Source organism: Triticum aestivum, chromosome 6B (genome assembly GCF_018294505.1).
Source record: "Triticum aestivum cultivar Chinese Spring chromosome 6B, IWGSC CS RefSeq v2.1, whole genome shotgun sequence".
Classification (NCBI taxonomy): Eukaryota; Viridiplantae; Streptophyta; class Magnoliopsida; order Poales; family Poaceae; genus Triticum; species Triticum aestivum.
In genome coordinates, this window is record NC_057810.1 from 696,521,154 (window position 1) to 696,540,412 (window position 19,259).

General features: G+C 46.0%; 1 protein-coding gene and 2 pseudogenes across 1 annotated transcript; all 3 read left to right on the top strand.

Moving 5' to 3' along the window:
• The first annotated feature begins 2,139 nt into the window (after nt 1–2,139).
• Nucleotides 2,140–2,463, top strand: LOC123140158 (laccase-15-like; annotated as a pseudogene).
• An 11,215-nt stretch (nt 2,464–13,678) lies between these two features.
• LOC123139658 (putative wall-associated receptor kinase-like 16) lies at nt 13,679–16,142 on the top strand (annotated as a pseudogene).
• A 582-nt stretch (nt 16,143–16,724) lies between these two features.
• Nucleotides 16,725–17,464, top strand: LOC123134938 (uncharacterized). The gene is made up of 2 exons (XM_044554084.1): nt 16,725–17,090; nt 17,177–17,464. The coding sequence occupies exons 1-2, from the start codon at nt 16,773–16,775 to the stop codon at nt 17,318–17,320; spliced, it is 462 nt and encodes a 153-aa protein (XP_044410019.1). The 5' UTR covers nt 16,725–16,772; the 3' UTR covers nt 17,321–17,464.
• Nucleotides 17,465–19,259: the final 1,795 nt, after the last annotated feature.

Consider the following 19,259-nt stretch of genomic DNA (forward strand, 5'->3'; position numbering starts at 1 on the left):
CTAAAGAGCTCCATGTTATGGCCGAAAAATATTTTGAGGAGTTGTGACACATAGACCAACGCTTCCCCTTGACATGATCCCGCCGATAAGCGACGGTAAACCGGGCGAGAAGCTTCGCTTCCATCTGCCGACCTCGGACCACGTGTCTGAGAGGCAGCCAAGGATATCTGCATGGACTTAGAAGCCATCCAACATCACCTGGTAATCTCCTGAAAGGGATAGAGATGGCTACGACAGAATGGGCCAAAATGTACAATGGCGTGTTCCCTGATGATCTGCTGCAGCTAGAAACACTTCTGAAGTATTTGGCTCATTACTTGGCGGGGACCAAAAATCCAGATGACTATGAAAAAAAGGACGTGACTTTCGCGGATAAGGAGGTGCACCCGTTCACGAAAAGACAAGTGGCTGCCCATTCCGACGCGTCCGAGCAGCTCATGTTTGTTAAAGCAACGGGGACTTTGCTTTTTGCACTCGGCCACGGCGGGGACTTTGCTTTCTACACTCGGCGGCCGAGTGCAAAAGGCAAAGGTCCCGCCGCTTTAACAAGCATGAGTTGCTTGGACGCGTCAGAATGGGCAGATGCCGAGTGCAAAAGGCAAAGTCTCTGCCACTTTAACAAGCATGAGCTGCTCGGACGCGTCGGAATGGGCAGCCACTAGTCTTTTCAGGAACGGGTGCACCTCCTTATCCGCGAAAGCACGTCCTTTTCTTCGTAGTCATCTGGATTTTTGATCCCCGCCAAGTGATGAGCCAAAGACTTCATAAGTGCATCTAGTTGCAGTAGATCATCAGGAACACGCAATTGTACGTTTTCTCTCGTTCTGTCGTAGCCATCTCTATCTCTTTGAGGAGATTGCCCCTGGATTCTTGGTGAGGTGACGCTGGATGGCTTGAAAGTCCATGTGGACTATCCTTGCGTGCCTCTCAGACACGGGGTCTGAGGTCGACAGATGGAAGCGGGGCTTCTCGCCCGGTTTATTGTCGCTTATCGGCGGGATCATATCAAGCGGGAGCGTTGGTCCATGTGTCAACAACGCCTCAGAATATTTTTCGGCCATAATATGGAGCTCTTTAGCCTGCTCGACAAGGCTCGCTGAAATAGCTTTCCTTCCAGGTGCATCATATAATAAATAAATAAATAAATAGGAAGCGTTATCTAAACGCTCTATCCAAAAGAAAATATGTATGTAAAAAATGTAATCGAAGGTTACCTCCAAGTGGTGAGCGTGGCCTCTTATAACCTCCTTTCGGGTTTGCATCCTTGTTAGTTGGACGTTTCTTCTCATGTCCAGAAGTGGCGGAGACGACCCAACGCGTGAGCTTGTTAGGCAGGCGATGAGCTGTTGGCATGATCAAGATTTTCAGGGTAGATCAAGTTTTGACTAGGGTAGATCAAGTTTATTGACTGATCCACAACATGGGGGGTTTGAGGAGCTTTATGCAAGTGTTAAACTCTACCTTCGGGATTTCAAGAGGTGCATTGCTGGGCACTTCTATCACACTTGACTCCGCTAGATTCTCCATCGCGCCGGCCGACTTTAAGCGGCGGTGATTGACTGATTGTGACCTGCGGTACGTCACCTTTTGGGCCTCTCACCGCCGGACGCAGGCCGTGGCAGGGGAGATGAATCCGTGCATGACCCCGCTGTCATGACCAGCCCGACGGCTACTAGTGCTCTTGTCCTCGGCGCCTAGCTTCTTGGGAACCGTACGGTTGCTGCGTCACATGTCAAGCTTTGATCTGAGTTAAAAAGAATGCATCGCTTGAAGCCTGATACGATCCAACTTGCTCTTAACAAGAGAATACGCATGCGTGCGAGCGGTGCTACTGGAACTGATCTATGATGCGTGCTCAAGAAAGTAAATATCAGTAGGCATGCGGGCGAGCGTGCTAGTGGAACCCATCCATGATATATGTCTAGAAAAATATCAGTATGCATGCAGGCGAGGGTACTACTGGAGACAATATTTCGTTTTTTGACCCTTTTGTGAAACTTGTTCGAGATCTAATCCTGCTTTACAAAAATTTCGGGATCTGACCCTTTCTTACCGTCAAGCCCCTGACGGTAGGGTATAACAGCCTACCTCTAAGGCCCCCGACGACCCGTGGAGGTGGTGTTCCAGAGCACGGCCACCATGCAGAGCGACTCCAACCCAATGCACCTCCACGGCCACGACTTCTTCATGCTCGCGCAGGGCGACGGCAACTACGACGCCACCAGGGACATCAGGAGCTACAACCTGGTGGACCCGCACATGAAGAACACAGTGCAGGTGCCGAGGCTCGGGTGAGCCGCCATACGGTTCGTCGCCGACAACCCCGGGGCGTGGTTCCTGCACTGCCACTTCGAGTTCCACATGGCCATGGGCATGGCCGCGGTGTTCGAGGTGGACAGCAGGCCGACGCTCGAGATCACCCTCCCGCCGCCACCCTCGGATCTGCCAAAGTGCAAGAGATAATAGATGCGCTCCCTATCATATGGACTACCTAATAGCATCACATTTTTATGTACCTAATATATTGGAATTCTTTTTTGGCATGAAATAATGTATTCCTAGATGATTCTTCACTGCCTTTTAGCGGAGTATTGTATTAAGTATTGACATTGTTTGGTGCTACCTCCTTCTAGGTGAATAAGTCATCCGCGTAGTTCTAGGTCATCGATTTGAGAATTAAATATGTGTTATATGTCTTGAAAATTATATCACTAGATTTGTACACGGATGTAGTTTCTAAATATATATATTTTGTCACATATAATACATATTTAGATAGTTAAATCGTCGACTTAGAACTACCTGAATGGACGTGGAGTAACTAGTCCCGAGCGCAGATGCGCTCGATATCTGCAGCGTCGGTCAGCGCCTGTGGATCTGGGCCATTTCTTTATTCGCGCGGTTGTGGGCTGCCAGAAATTGGGTACTGTTTGGAAATACGTATGCCACAGCGGTAGGTGGTGGGCCATGAAGATGGAGCAGAACAACTAGTTTTGACGCTCCTGTGAGACAGGAAACCTACCCTAGCCGCCAATGGCGACTAGGGTTTACCTACTCCGCCGGCGTCCAGCCGGCGTTGAGTCTTCCCTACCGTCCTCTGCTTCTACCCGTCACCTCCGATCGCTCTGGACCCTCGGGCTGACCAGGGGGATAGCTTGCCTGTCTTCCCGGCCTTGGGGTTGGGGGCTCGACGAGGAGGGTAGATTGGTTCTACCAGCAGCGGTGGCGGATGCTTTTTCGGCTATGGACATGTTGATGGGCAATGAGCAGGTTGTCCCTGCCGCTCACAAGGATCTGCACGATGGTGTATCTACAGCTAGTTCTGTTGCTGCACCCCCACCCCTGGCCATCTTTGTCACACCACGAGAGAGGAAGAAGCTCAATACAGGGGCAAGTGCAGGAATAGAAGATGGTTCTGATGGGCATAGTGAGAGTACAATCCAGAGTTTGGTGGCCTCCCAGGTGGAGAGCCGCCGTGCCTAATGTATACCTTGTGTTGGAACTGTCGGGGGCTTGGCGACCCCGCGACAGTTCGAGAATTGCGCGACCTCGCGCGGGAATGTGCGCCGACGATCCTTTGTGTTGTGGAAACACAAATTGCAAAGTATCGGGTGGAAGGTTTGGCGAGTACACTTGGCTTTGATAGTGCCTATGGAGTTGGTAGTTCTGGACGGAGTGGGGGGCTGTGCATATACTGGAAGAACACGGTAGACCTCACACTAAGGAATTACTCCAAGTATCATATTGATATGGTGGTTCAGGAAGTTGGAAAGGACCCTTGGCGCCTGACCTGTTGGTATGGAGAGGCGGATAGAAGCTTAAGATATAGAACATGGGATATGATGAGGTTCCTGCGAGCAGATGAGCGAGACCTTCCATGGATGTGCATCGGTGACTTTAATGAAGTGCTCCGCAGGGAAGAACATTTGGGTCCGAGTGATCGAGCATGGACGCAGATTCAACAGTTTAGAGAGGTGGTGGATGCCTGCGGGTTAGCTGATATTGGCTACATGGGCATGGACTGGACTTTTGAGAAGAAGGTTACAGGTGGCCAATATTGTCGTGTCCGTCTCGACCGGGCACTTGCGTCCAACGAGTGGTGTAACATGTTTCCTTTTGCTACTCTGAGGCATCTTACTGCTGTAAAATCTGATCACTCCCCAATACTGTTGATGAATGAGCTTGAAGCTAATAATAGGAGAGTTGCAATCGCTCGTCCGTTCCGATACGAAGTGATGTGGGAGCGTCACGAAGAATTCTCTAGGGTACTGCAACAGGCGTGGTCAAGCAGGCCGAAGAGCTCTTCGGTCGCGGAGCTACGGCAGAAATTGGACGTGGTTGCGGCTGCGTTTACCTCCTGGAGTGCGCAGTCCTTCGGTTCAGTGCGCAAGGAGCTGCGGGAACTCAAGGGCCAACTTGAGGCAATGCGTGCTGACCCATGCAGGACTGGACCAATGCATGCAGAATTAAAAATTCAAGAACGCATTGCTGAATTGAATTATAGAGAAGAGATCCTTTGGCGTCAACAATCTCGCATCCAGTGGTTAATGGAGGGCGATAATAATACAGCGTTCTTTCACAGGAAGGCCTCGGCGCGCCGAAGGAAGAACCGAGTTGACAAGCTCACCCGTGCTAATGGCACTGTTTGTGAAGACCAGGATGAGCTTGGCCAGATGACATCAGATTTCTATAAAAACTTGTATGCGTCTGAAGGAACAGTGGGTATGGAAGAGGTTCTATCGCATATCCCTTGTAGAGTTTCGGCGGAGATGAATCAGCAGCTTAATGCCCCGTTTTGTGAACAGGAAGTTAAGGAGGCATTGTTTCAAATGTTCCCAACCAAAGCCCCAGGCCCGGATGGCCTCCCGGCACACTTTTTTCAGAAAAATTGGGATATTTGTCATGAAGAGGTGACTGGCATAGTATTACGGATTCTCAATGGTGAGGATTCTCCGGAAGAGATCAACAAAACCTTCATTGTTATCATCCCTAAGGTATCAAAACCGACACTTTTGTCTCAGTTTCGACCTATTAGCTTGTGCAACGTGATATATAAAATTGTCTCGAAAGTACTGGCTAACCGTCTGAAGCTCATCCTTCCGGAAATTATTTCTATGGAGCAATCTGCCTTCGTGCCAGGTAGACTCATTACCGACAACGTGATCACTGCCTATGAATGTTTACACTATATGAAAGTCAAGAGGGGGAAGAAAAATACTTTTTGTGCTCTCAAGCTCGACATGATGAAGGCCTATGACCGCGTAGAGTGGGCATACTTGAAGAAAGTTATGATCAAGCTGGGTTTCAATGTTATTTGGGTTGAACGGATTATGAGTTGCGTATCTTCGGTGTCTTTCTCAGTGTTGTTTAATGGAGGCAAGTTGGAAGAATTTAAGCCATCTAGGGGACTCCGGCAGGGTGACCCTATCTCACCGTATCTATTCTTGCTAGCGGCTGAAGGATTATCATGTATTTTGAAGGGCCGAAATATCACTGATGATGTTGCTGGGATCAAAGTGGCCCCCCACTGCACCATGTATTAATCACTTGCTTTTTGCAGATGATAGCATTTTATTCTTCAAGGCCAATGAAGTGGGAGCCCAGCAAATTAAGGATTCTCTGGACATCTATTGTCAGGCGTCAGGACAAAGGATAAACATGGACAAATCTTCAATTTTCTTTGGAAAAGGTTGTTCTGACGCAACCCGTCGGCAGATTAAGGGACTCCTTGGGGTCCAAAATGAATCACTAGCGGAGAAATACTTGGGATTGCCCTCGTCCGTGGGTAGATCTAAGAATGGAGTTTTCAAATATCTCAAGGATAGAGTTTGGGCTCGTGTAAGAGGGTGGATGGAGAAGGCTTTATCTTGTGGAGGGAAAGAAATCTTGATCAAGTCGGTGGCTCAGGCGATACCCACCTATTCGATGGCGTGCTTTAAATTACCTCGAGGTCTTTGCGAGCATATAAATTCTTTGCTTAGAAAATTTTGGTGGGGCTGCAAGGACGGTGAGCGCAAAACAGCATGGGTTTCGTGGGACGAGATGACTAGGCCGAAACGAGATGGTGGTCTAGGCTTCCGGGATATTGAGCTCTTCAATCTCGCGTTATTGGCTCGACAAGCATGGCGAATGTTAACTAACCCAGATTCCATCAGTGCCCAAGTTTTAAAGGCTGTCTATTTTCCTGAAGGAAATATCCTAACTGCTGTTATTGGCTCACGCCCTTCGACCGTCTGGAGGTCCATTTGCGAAGGTAGGGATGTGTTGAAGCTGGGCGTAATCCGGAGAATTGGTGATGGAAAAGAGACACAGTTTTTTGATAACTGGCTGCCACGCGACTATAAGCTACAGCCGATTTGTGCAAGGAGTGCAACACCGCCGGAGTTTGTTAGTGAATTAATTAACCAAACCGTGCATGCATGGAACATAGAGGCTGTACGAGAGCATATGATCCCACCTGATGCGGACGTGGTGCTAAACATCCCGCTAAGTTCAATCAACTTGCCGGATACCTGGGCATGGCACTATGAGCACTCTGGACGATTTTCTGTCCGCTCAGCCTACCGGCTACTAGTGGAGACGAAGCGACAAAGAGAGGACTGGCTCGAGCACCGACCGGGGCCGTCCGACCTTGAAAGAACTCGCCGGCAATGGTCTGATTTATGGGGCATCAAGGTTCCTTCTAAAGTTAAAAATTTTGCTTGGCGACTTGCTCATGTGTCCCTCCCGACGGGTGATGTAAGGCTATCTCGGAACATGGCGCAGGAGGCGACTTGTTCTGTTTGCAATGCAGCTGAAGATTCGTGGCACCATTCGCTCATAGACTGTAACATGGCGAAAGCAGTATGGTCGCTGATGGATGATGATGTTGTGAATCTTGTTCAGTCACGTGATCAGGAAGATCCTAAGTTGTGGTTGTTCAATCTACTCGAAGTAGCATCACATGCGGAAGTTGTGAAGGTCCTGATAACACTATGGTCCATTTGGTGGGCTCGCCGAAAAGTGATTCATGAGCAACAATTTCAGAGTCCGCTATCGACGTTCTCCTTTATCCAGCGTTTTCTGTCAGAGCTTGAAGGGCTACCAGTCAAGAAGTCTAACCAGCCCAGCCAACCTCGTAGGCCTGCCCGTGGCGGCTGGCAAGCTCCTGCTGTGGGAAGTGCCAAAATTTATGTTGACGGAGGTATAGACAGACGAGAACGGAAGGGAGCTGTAAGTGCAATTTGCCGTAATGTGACGGGTACCTTCCTCGGTGCATCCTCAATTGTTTTTGAAGGTCTTACACATCCATCGACACTTGAAGCCATTGCATGCAGTGAGGCAATGTCGCTAGCTCTTGATCTAAACCTCTCACAAATACAAATTGCTACGGATTGTCTACAAGTGGTTCGCAACATCAAGGAGGATAACCCATGCAGCTATGCCGTAATCATCAAGGAGATTCTCGCAAAAAAGGCGTTGTTCCAGGAGGTGTCCATTAGTCATGAAAATCGAGCATGCAATTTTGAAGCACATAGTCTAGTGAAAGCTGCTACTTCTCTCGAGAGTGGGCGTCATGTTTGGCTCACCTCACCCCCACCTATAGCTTGTATCCCTACAAACATTGTTTAAATAAAGTTATAATGGTGTTCAAAAAAAAAAACTAGTTTTGACGCGAAGGTGAACGGCGGCGAGGTGAGCCGTGGATCAGAATCGCCGCTCCCCGTCTGATCCGTGGATCAGAAAGTTCGCTTTCCGTCTCGTGGGCACTGAGACGAATTGAGTGCAGGGCGAGAGATCTTCTCCCTCCCAAGGCTGAGGAGTGCGGGATAGAGGTCTGGAGTCTGGACCGCTGGCGGCGAGGTACCATGGAGTTTCTCATGCAACCAATCGGCTGGTACGTTGATCTTTTTTGGTTTTTGCCGGGTGCGGCTCCATGTAGAGGACCGGCTTGGTTGACTGAGAGGATCCCTTTCTTCCATGAATCAGATCCGCTCTGCTTGAGGAGGTGAGGGAGAGTTTGGTCCTCGCCCCTGTGCCTACGAAAGACCAAGTTCTGGCAGGGCCGATGGCGCCGCAGCAGCACGCGGCGGCAGACAGCGGGGAAGCGCCCATCTTTGCGGCGGAGGAGGGAGGGAGGGGTCACCGCCGACATCGGACCTGTCAACGAGGGAGATGAATCATTGGTGCCCGGATGGAACAAGAGGTTAGTGAACAAACAACTTCACCCCATCGAACATGCAGCGATTTCTGAATAAAGTAGTTGGCTTGACTGAAGAAATAGTACAGTCAGAGCCGATAGGATTCTTTTGCAGTCTGCTTGCTCAATTCAGAGGGGTCATGCTAAGAGTGCCTTACTGCAGCAACTAGCAGCAAGGCCAGCCACTGAGTAAACTGGAAAGCTGTACTGACTCTCAGCAAGATCATGCGAAGATCTAGTATGCTTGTGCTGCTAAGTAAGAAATACAGTCTGCCAAAGTATGGATGTGGGCTAATTTAATATGGAACCCGGTGGACAGTTCGTTCCCTAGAAAATCCGTTGAATATGTGAATCTAGATGTACTGCTGATTGTAGAGATTGAATCTTCGAATATGTGAATCTAGAAGTACTGCTGATTGTAAAGATTGAATGTTCGAATCTATGAACCTAGGAATCTATGAACTGAAAGACTGAACCACGGATCTAGAGCGTGCTGCATATTCCGTAGTATTTCCAATGTTCATAATACTCATCCTCTCAAACTATGTGTAAATCTGATTAAGTTTGCTTGCTGTGTTAAATGGCAGAAGCACATTGGAGCCTCCTCACGGTGCATATTCAGTAGTATTTTCCTTCTTGCTTATTTTCAATGTGCTTTTGCTATTTAACACGATAATGCATTTCAGTTCAGGACAGGAAGAAGATTATGAAAAGCTTGAAGGGGAAGATTATGAGGCTCGCTCTCAGTGATTATGTATGTCTTGTAAGTGATGTCTATATATGTAATATATTTTAGTGTTTAAATAGGATCATACTGTGTGAATTCTATGCTCTAACCTATACAAACATTCTCCCAGTGCATAGAAACTTTGGTTGGTTTTATGCTCCCAAGCAATTAATCATCAACGGAGAACATGTCTTTTTTCCTCAAGTTTATTGTATGTCTTCTCTCCATTGTTGATAACACAAAACTTGTTACTGAGGTTAGCCAGCACCAATCGTTTGCTTGAACCAGTTGTTATGCTGCCATTACAAGTAATCTGAAGAGACGATGCTTATTAGCTTACTTTCAATATTTGTAGGTTATAATTGAAGAGCTGACAAAGTAGTTAAAGGAACTCATATTTGACAAGGTAAAAGGAATTCGAAGCACTTTTAATTGTTAGTTATATTCACATGAGACTATTTATTATGGAGCTCCTTGCTGGAACAGAACGGGACACGCCCATTGCTGCAGATATTTCACCCACATGGCTCACATTATTTTACTCCGACTGATTTGATTTATCTGAATTACAACGTCCCTTCCCTTATCTCAAAAGGAAAATTACCTATTCTATTAACTCTTAAGTACTTTGAAGAGAAACAGGCCCCCAGAAAATGTTTTTTTTTTGTTTCAGGATGAGGCATCAGTTAACATGGATAATGTAACTGACAAAGAACATGAGGGTTCATAAGACACACAGGTTGCATCTGATAGCAAGAAGGACCCGATTAAATGGCAGCAAGAACTGTTGAGCTTTGTGAGGTGATACTCATAACATGTATTTAACTTTTGATTTACTTATTCAACGGCATTTCTCTTGGAGCATGTACTTCCCCCCTCAAGAGATCTACATTTATTCTCACAGCAGTGTAGTATATATGATTCAAGGGTGTCCATTTGTCAAAGAATACCTAATCGCAACATTACCACACTCCCATTAGTAACATAAAACCCCTGATCCCAACATTACTATGCTCCCACAGGCCCCTAATCCCAAAAATAATGTAGGTGTTCTTTTTTCCTTTGCAGGTTCTCATTGAGACTTCATTGAAAATGTTTGAGAGTTAGTTCGAACAAACTTTGGCGAAGATGTATTATATGAAGTAATCTCCTTAGTCCATGGTCTACGCTCCTACCTGTACCTCTATAGCCAGTATCTCGGGATAATATTCATTCATCTATGACATTTCTTCGTGAAAGGAACTACCTGTGATAAATATGCTTATACTTGCTTGACCTTCTGATAAACTGTCTCTGTTTTCCTGATTGTTATTCAACAATGTGGAAATATTCTTATAAGTTGATGGATTCTTTTCTCTGGGATGTTCCTTGGGCCGATGCGTAGTTTTAATGCGATTCACTTTTCCTTAATGATGAATCAACCTCCTGTAAAAGAAAACAACACTCCGGTCTACGCACAAACGTACCTACTGTTTTCTTAGTCTGACTTTTGATACAAATGAGTAATCAACTGTTAAAGGGCGTTATGATTGAACACATTTTTGCTTTGTAAGAGGTAGTGCTGATGTGCTTACTGAGATTATGCATCTCCATTTTCCAAGGTTTCTGTTGGTTCACAAGGTAACGTTTTGGTGGGCTTCACTGACAGGATCCATCCCATGTCTTTGCAAATTTTGTTTTCACTTTTTCATGATTTAGAATTTAATTTAGTTCAGAAAGCATGGCTGAAATGCAGCCTATTAACAGTAGAGGGTCGTGGTCTACGTCAAGGACTACTACGATGGCGCTGATGAGCAGCTGATCAAGCAGGTGATGATGAAGGCGAGGGTCTGCTCAGTGGGGGGTAGCGGACGGCGCTGGCCATAATAAGATTTTTCTGTATAGCATTTGCCATGCCATCAGGCTGTATCTTCGCATTTCTTCTTTTATGTGCTATAAATACAAATGTATGAGTATATCTGAACTTATAATTTCTGTGTTGCAACACATGCCTAAGCTTCCTAGAAATATTCATGTACAAAACACACACCAAACAAGCCAACTGAATGGGGTCTCATGAGATCATTAAAGAAAGAGCTAGCTGAATATTATTCAGAGATAACCATGATTACATATTAGTGACCTGACGCAAAATACATCATTGCTCACACAGGTCCGTGCTACAAACTGGAATTAGATAATTATAAGCACTAGACGACTCTCCATAGTACAGGACTTTCTACACGGTACTAACTGCTGCGCTGCAGGAAGATTAAGAACAGCATAGCGATGACCAGGATCAGGTATTCAGGTTGGTGCCGGCAAGCAGCAGTGTTGTGCGTTTGCTGTCCGTCGAGCAGCAGTGAGATGCCGTGCAAGGGGGCAGGGCTGCTGAAGCTGTGGTTGGGCACGTACATGAGCTGGTTGAATCTTCGCCTGGCTGCCGTCCAAGAGACTGTGTTCGCGCCTGGATCTCCGGTGAAGGGAAGCGGATGTGTGCACGGCTAGAGGCTGGTGCAGGCGTGCAGCACCTATGGCTGGAATAAGCCATGGCGACTCAGCTCCGTCAGGTACGTGTCCGTGGATCTCAAGAACAGACATAACCAGCCTGGAACAAGCATGTGGATGTTCACAAAGGGGATCGCCGCAGGTGGGGCAAAGAATCAGTGGGAGTACATCGTCGGGCTGCGACGACGAAGAGGAGGTAGTTATCGTCTCCGGATCTGGTTCTTGCCGGCGAGAATGAAGAAGATAAGGTAGGGGTTGGGAAGGGAACGAAACTTCCGGCGAAAGGATGGATCCGTTGGCTGGAGCGTGCAATAAATGGGCCGGTCAGTTGACGGCCGTTTGTAGCGTAACGTCTGAGCCGTGGCCCACGACGGGTTGCACGGGCTGAGCCGCCTGGCGGAGGGACGACAGACATTACATTACATTAAAGGAGATAGGTTAGTGGGCCATAGGTTGTATATACTACTTCGAATACAAATGGAAATACGTTGGATGGTGCGAATCTTAGCGGGAGCTGACGGCTCTGATATGAAGCTCATCTGAGCTCGAGCTCAGAATAGCATTTTTCCTACGTGAATGACTTATTCACCGAGACGGAGGTAGTATTGTACTCCCTCTATTTTTATATACAAGGCCACTATGAAATATACGTTTTGCATCTATACAAGGCCATCAACTGATATTTTCTCGTACTAGCAACTGTTTAATAGTTGCATGCATGCAGTCATAATGATAGTCAGCTACTTCCTCCACTCAGTTTTCTTGCATGGATGTGGGGTATTAATGATCCCAGTAAACAAAAAGAAAAACTGACTTTCAAAGCAGACATTAAATTTTACATTGGTACCTGTAATTTGAGTTTGTGGCCTTGTATATAAAAATGGAGGGAGTATTGAATATTGACATTGTTTATTGGCCATCTATTGATGTTTTTCATGTGCCCTCATGCTGACTTTTGTGTTGGCACTCCAATGAACGAGATGCGATGGGCGGTGAAAGACTGGTATAACAAACTTCTACTTGGCACGAAAGTCAGCATGAGGGCACATCGACATCTCATTGTCCATCACGGGCCCACTCTCGACACCACTCTTCCCCCGCCACCCTCGGATCTGCCAAAGTGCGGGAGATAGATGCGCTCCTATCATGGACCGCTAAAAATAGCATCACATTTTTATGTACCTAATGTGCTAGAATTCTTTTTTGGCACGAAATAATGTAGATGATTCTTCCCCGCCTTTTAGCAGAGTATTATATTGAGTATTGACATTATTTAGTATATTTTTATATCAAGAAGATACCAATTACACCTGGCATCTCTGCAGCGACAAGAGTTAGTCGAGAATGCACACCACCAAATACCCTAAAAAGGAGCAATTGTTATCCACGCCAAGCAGCAACATGGATCATCATTGACAATACATGGAATCGCGAAAATGGTTCTCCAAGAGAAACACCACTGTTGCATTGACATTGTGTTTAGTCTTTAGTGGTATAAAAGGGTAATAGAAAAGGCGAATAAAGGTAAACACACAAAACCATAGCATTATCAGTATACTTAACCTTCTATTGTCGTTCCCTGGTGCACATGTTTTTTATGTGCCCTCATGCTGATTTTAGTGTTGGCGTTCCTATCGACGAGATGTAAATGGGCGGTGAAAGACAGGAAAAATACAGTTTTGAAAGGAAGGAGGTGATGTTGAGGTGTTCACAAAGGCCGTTCACAAAGCACGTGGCCCTTGAATGGGTTGTGGATCCTGACGTAAGGGTGACACCTAAGATCAAAGCTCTAGTTAACTAAACTATGTGTGTACAAATATCATCCATTAGGATCAAAACAAATGACATCCTTCCTCCCTTCGCTCTCTTCTTCCCCTGGATTCCCAATTGCTACCTCTTGTAACCTTCTAATGAATATGTAAATCAGTAGTCTCGATCGAAACCCGCCAGCCCTCCACCCTTTCATTTACCATCCATCAGTCAAGGGCTTTGTTTGGCACATTTGCAAGGCTATACATGTGAGGCAATACAAAGATCATGTAAGGGTGAAAGATGGTCAAGTATAAGAGGTGTAAAATTGGAGAAGATAGGTATCATGGATTCGAGGAATACATTAGTGATGTTGAGGAGTTTCACTATCCTTTTGATGATGATGATTCTTCATCGCCGATCGATACGAAGATGAGGATGTGGATGAAAAATAAGAAGATGAGGATCATGAGGAGTACTAGGGGCTACGCATTAGCATCGTCGCTTCCTTTTCCTTGTTTGTCATCTTGATGCCAATGGGGAGAAAGTAAGTCCTATTGGTTTTTGTTGTGGGTTTTATACTTTTAGGATGTTGGCCATGGGGTCTTGAATTTGTTTGCATGTTCAATGAGCTTGTGGGACTTTGTTAATAACTTTTGTAGCATAATGCATATTTATGTGTGTGACTTGCTATTTCTCATGTTGTCATCAACCACAAAAAATGGAGAGATTGAAAGGACATATTGCCCCTTTGAGGGTTTTGCCATTAACAACAAGGTGATTAGGGGACTAATTGTGTTCTTAAATTTATAAACAGAGATTTAATTCCAATGGAATGAAGCTAACAAGGTTGGAAACCCCCAAGAAAAAAACTTAAAAGAAGACAACTCGTTTAAATTATGGACAAATTATGCATTATTTTCTTGTCCTTGTATAAAGCCATACCATGAAGAGGGGATATGCAAAGGACGATGTGTGGGAATTAAAAACCTAAATGAGGCCTTATATACACAAAAATCCAACAGAGAAGCCCACAACATAGACCTTCAAAAGTCTTACCTATTGCCTCTGTTTTAGTCCAAACAAATAAAATGAAGGCTCAAGAAGAGCTCGGTTTTGAATTTCCCGCCGTCGAAAGATTCAACCGCTTTCACCACCAATGCTACGTCGTGCCACTACGTGTTCCTCGTCGAGGACGAGTGGTTCACCTACACCGACCGTGTCTTCCTCAACCGCACCAACGACTTCGCCGTGGCCCTCGTACTGGACTGGGCCCTCCGCAACGTCGGCAACTGCAGCGCTGCCGGGCAAAACGAGGCCGACTTCGCCTGCCGGAGCGTGGGCAGCCAGTGCGTTGACGCAACCAATGGCCCCGGGTACCGGTGCAGCTGCCCCAAGGGCTACAACAGCAACCCTTACCTCCATGGTGGATGCGCGTGTACACATCCTACTGATTCATGACACGAGTACCTCTGTTACTACGTACATTTGTGATTTTGTCTGACCAAATGATGCTGAAATTGCTTTGCAAACTGAAGACATCGACGAGTGCCATCTGAAAGACGAATACCGGTGCTATGGCGTGTGCACAAACACGCCGGGGAGCCACACTTGCCAATGCCCACCGGGTACAAGTGGAGGTGCCACCGCCAAGAACGGCTGCCGGACAAAGGACAATTTCACCTTAGCTCTGAAAGCCGTTATAGGTACACATATTCCACTTATCTTGATCGTTGGTTCTTCCTGCAATTTCTGAAAACAAGAATCTAAGCTAATGACCGTGTATGCAATGCCATCTTTAGGAGTCAGTGTTGGGGTGTTCTTGTCGGTGTTCATGTGCTCCTGGCTCTACCTGGGGCTCCAGAAGAGGAAACTGATCAAATCAAAGCGGAACTTCTTCGAGCACAATGGAGGCGTCATCTTGCAGCAGCAGATGCGTTCCAATAGAGGTACCTCTGTAGGAGGCAGCGGCGGGTTCAAGATATTCTCGGAAGAAGAGCTTGAGAAGGCCACCAACAACTTCGCCACAGACCAGGTCCTCGGACGCGGCGGCCATGGCATAGTCTACATGGGCGTTTTGGAGGACGAGACTATGGTGGCGATCAAGAAGTCTAAGATGATGGAGGAGTCCGATATCAAGGAGTTCACGATGGAGATGCTCATTCTCTCCCAGATCAACCACCGTAATGTCGTGAAGCTGCTCGGTTGCTGCCTTGACGTGGAGGTGCCGATGCTGGTCTATGAGTACGTCTCAAACGGAACCCTCTACCACTTCCTCCATGGAAAGGACCTTAACACCGACACGACCTCGGACACCCGTCTCCGGATAGCGGCGGAGTCGGCGGAGGCGTTGGCATACATGCACTCATCGGCCTCGCCGCCGATCCTCCATGGAGATGTCAAGACCGCCAACATCCTCCTCGACAACAATCTAACCGCCAAAGTCTCGGACTTTGGGGCATCAATGTTGGCACCAAGCGACGAGGTTCAAATCGCAACATTGGTGCAGGGCACTTGCGGGTACCTGGACCCGGAGTACCTCATGACGTGATAGCTGACAGACAAAAGTGACGTGTACAGTTTTGGCGTCGTACTGCTGGAGCTCCTGACCGGCAAGAAGGCGATCTGCTTCAGTGGGCCGGAGGACAGGAGCCTCGTGTCACGCTTCGTAGTGGCCGCGAAGGCCGGCACGCATGAGAAGCTCCTGGATGGTCAGGTGAGGAAAGAAATGGGGTCCGAGGCACTGGAAGAGGTCACCCACATCGTGACCCGCTGCGTGAGCGTGAGCGGGGAAGAGCGGCCGGCATGAAGGAGGTCGCGGAGAGGCTGGGGGCGCTAAGGAGGTATCAGCGGCGCCCGTGGGGTCAAGCTGGTGCTAGTGATTCAGAGGAAGGCAAGAGCTTGTTCGGTAGGGATATGGAAAGGGGAGTGGAGTACATGTTTGGGCCTCAAGACGTCCTTGATCTCGAAGGGGGTAGCACATATACTTTAAGCATGTAGACTATGTGTTGTTGTTTCACAAAAGTATATCTCGACTTGAATTATTTTGAAATAGCAACAGAAATGCAAATCCCCGCAAACACTAGACTGAATAAGAGTGTAGAAACAGTTGTATTGCCCAAATTAAAGAAGAGTGTAGAACATAAATGCAAATTTCTCGCAAACACTAGATTGAACAATAAACGTGTTTTTTCGTTCCTTTATTGCTTCTTCCGGTTTTTTCTATTAGGTTTCCATTTTTACTTTTTTCTATTCACGTTTTTTCTTCTATGTTTTTTTGTATAAATATAGTCTTTTTTTGCAATACGGTAGACAGACGGCAGTTCTAACCTGCCTCTGTCGACTGTTTTCCCGAGCATATGTGATGGATCGCAGTCGCAGTGGATACTGCCGATCGACAAGATACGGATTCCTCCATTCATGTGCTACGCATTCATCGTCTCATCAAAGACCCACGCTACGACTACAAGCCCGCAGAGTAGCTAGTAGCAGTAATCTCCTCTGTCTGGCTCACGCACCGATCGGCACTTGTCCTACATATATATCTGCACTCCCCGGCCATGTGCAGTGCAGACTACTGGTGTTTTCGGTATGTCGAACAGCTAGCAAAAGAGAGATAGACGGGCAAAAATGGCATCCAAAACAGCCTTCATGGCTGTGGTTTTGCTCGTCCTCGTGGCCGGCGATCTCGCCGGTGGCCATGTCGTGCCACCGCTCCGGCGCGGCACGCGGAGCCACGGCTGGATGCAAGGCATCAAGGGAGGGTTGCCCACTGGCACGCAGCCATCAGACACCATTTCTACTGCCTGCCAAGGCGCCATTTCTTGGGTGGATAAAGGTAGAGGACTCTGCGCCATTGCGTTGATAATTTTCTGGTGGTACGATAAAAAGGCTCGGAGAAAGAGAAGCAAGCAGAGTAAAGCAAACAGAACCGCCGCATCATCTTTGGTAACCAATTTACCTACTGTCCTCGTTCCCTGATAAAGAAATTTTTGAGTGCGCCTTCATGTTGATTTTTGTTACATGTTTGTCAGGCGAGGAAAGCAGCCGGGAGGAAGGCAAGTTCATCGCGCCTGCACCGGGATTCAAGCTCCCGCCCCTTCCCCCGAACGCTCCCTGATAAGAGATCACATCACAGGGCGAGCATGCATGCATGCCATGGCATCGACCATCACTAGGTCTGTCAGCAAAGGTGCCGTAGTGTTCAACGATGCTTTATATATATTGTTCAGCATCGATCTGCTAGTATGATGCCGTCTATGTTCAGTAATTGTAAGGCAGCATCGGCTGTAATGGAATAAAACAGTGAACACTCTGCTTGATCTAGTTCAATTTTTTCTTGTGTTGAGAAAGCGTCGGCGTGGTGATCTGTTGATAAGGGAAAGAAAGATGATTGTTCATGGCACAAACGATTTCAGGAAACAACAAACAAGACTTGAACAGGATCTTTTTCCTCTATCTTAATGCATAAGCAGAACACCTGCTATTTCCCATCAAAAGACTTGAACAAGATCGATATGCGTTCTGATCGACAAACATTGCCCACACACTACACTGCTTAGGTTGTGCTCAAAGTGAGTGAAACTTCAAGTTTGCACTTGTTAAATTCCATCCTAATTAAATTCACAATAAGATGGTAATACACGGCAGGATACACACGACAAACAGAACAAAGAGATCCAGCACCAGTCTTCCAAGCCTATAGCATTTCGTACCCGCCATCATTGTCGAGCCTGTGTGACCCTCATAGGGACAGAAATATTTCTGCTCGCTGATAGTTAGGAGAGCCCATGTTCATCATTCCTGTCCAGGTCAGTAAGAAGAAACATGAGAGAATGGCGTTTTCGCTCCCAAAGCACGCGCTCCTGCGTGAATAGTAAACAAAAAAATACATAGTAAATGTTTTCAAAAAATTCTATTTTTTTTTGTATACGTTCGTGTTTGTGTCGCAAGCATCCTTGAAATTTTTCATGCGAAACGGAGCAGCGGTGTTTCGCCGGTGGAAAAAATAAATTTAGGGTGACATTTTGGGGTAACATTTTTTTTTTTGGGACGGGTCAAAATGTTTAATCTTTTTGCCTACAGATTTGGATGTGACAAAGAACACATAGAATTTTTGTTCATTTTTTTTACAATTTCAAAAAATAATTCTGCACGCAGGAGTGCGTGCTCCCGGGAGCACCAACGGATTTCCGGAAACATGACCACTATGCATGCAACAAATGTTCTTACCAAAAGGTTAAGTGAGTACGAATTAGTTAGACCTGCGCTCTCCGTATAAGCAGCTTAGAGTTGTAAATACTGAACCAGAAAGATTCACACAACAACTTCCAAGAGGAAATATAAAACTAAACTGCGACCTGCGACCATTGTGGGATCAGAGATTCAAATGGACATAAATATTTCACGGACATTCATGGAAATACGTGGTACATTTTTTGATGAAAATAAATATCTAAGACGAAGACAAACATTGATTTTACATTGTATAACTTTTCTATATGTCACGATCATTTTTTTGAATTGCTGGATTTTTTAAAATGTCAAGTATACATTTTTTAAAATTTCACAAACAGATTTTTTAATATTGTATACACATGTTTTTAGAATGTCACAAAACCATTTTTGAAACACATGTACATTTTTTGAATGTAACATATATTTTTTTAATGTATGAAGCACGTTTTTGAATTACCCAACTTTTCTTAAAGTATATAAACATTTTAAGAAAATTGTACACTTTTTAAACGCACGGCAGTTTTTTAAATGTCAAAAATATTTTTCATACACATGATTAATATTTTTCTATATATATTAAACATTTTCAAATGCATAATTAACATTTTCAAAATTTTATATAAAGTTTTTTTTGTAATATAAATTTCGAATATGGTAAAAATAAAAGGAAAAAAGTGAAGAAAAAAGAAAAACATTAGTAATGTCAGCATGATGCTGCTATGTGGTTACTGGGCCGACCCAACAACGGCTCCCTGCACGCGACCCTGCACTACATAACCACACCCATCCCTCAAAAGCAGGCTGGTAAATAAAGAGAAGGCCGCACTCCGTCTCCAACTAGTGTACCTATGAACATTGTTTTGAATGAATAAAGCTTGG

Bases quoted from the DNA above. Each gene is read 5' to 3' on its own strand.
- LOC123134938 (XM_044554084.1), top strand. From the start codon at position 16,773: ATGGCATCCAAAACAGCCTTCATGGCTGTGGTTTTGCTCGTCCTCGTG. The intron at 17,091-17,176 runs GTAACCAATTTA...CATGTTTGTCAG, and splicing joins GAACCGCCGCATCATCTTTG to GCGAGGAAAGCAGCCGGGAG.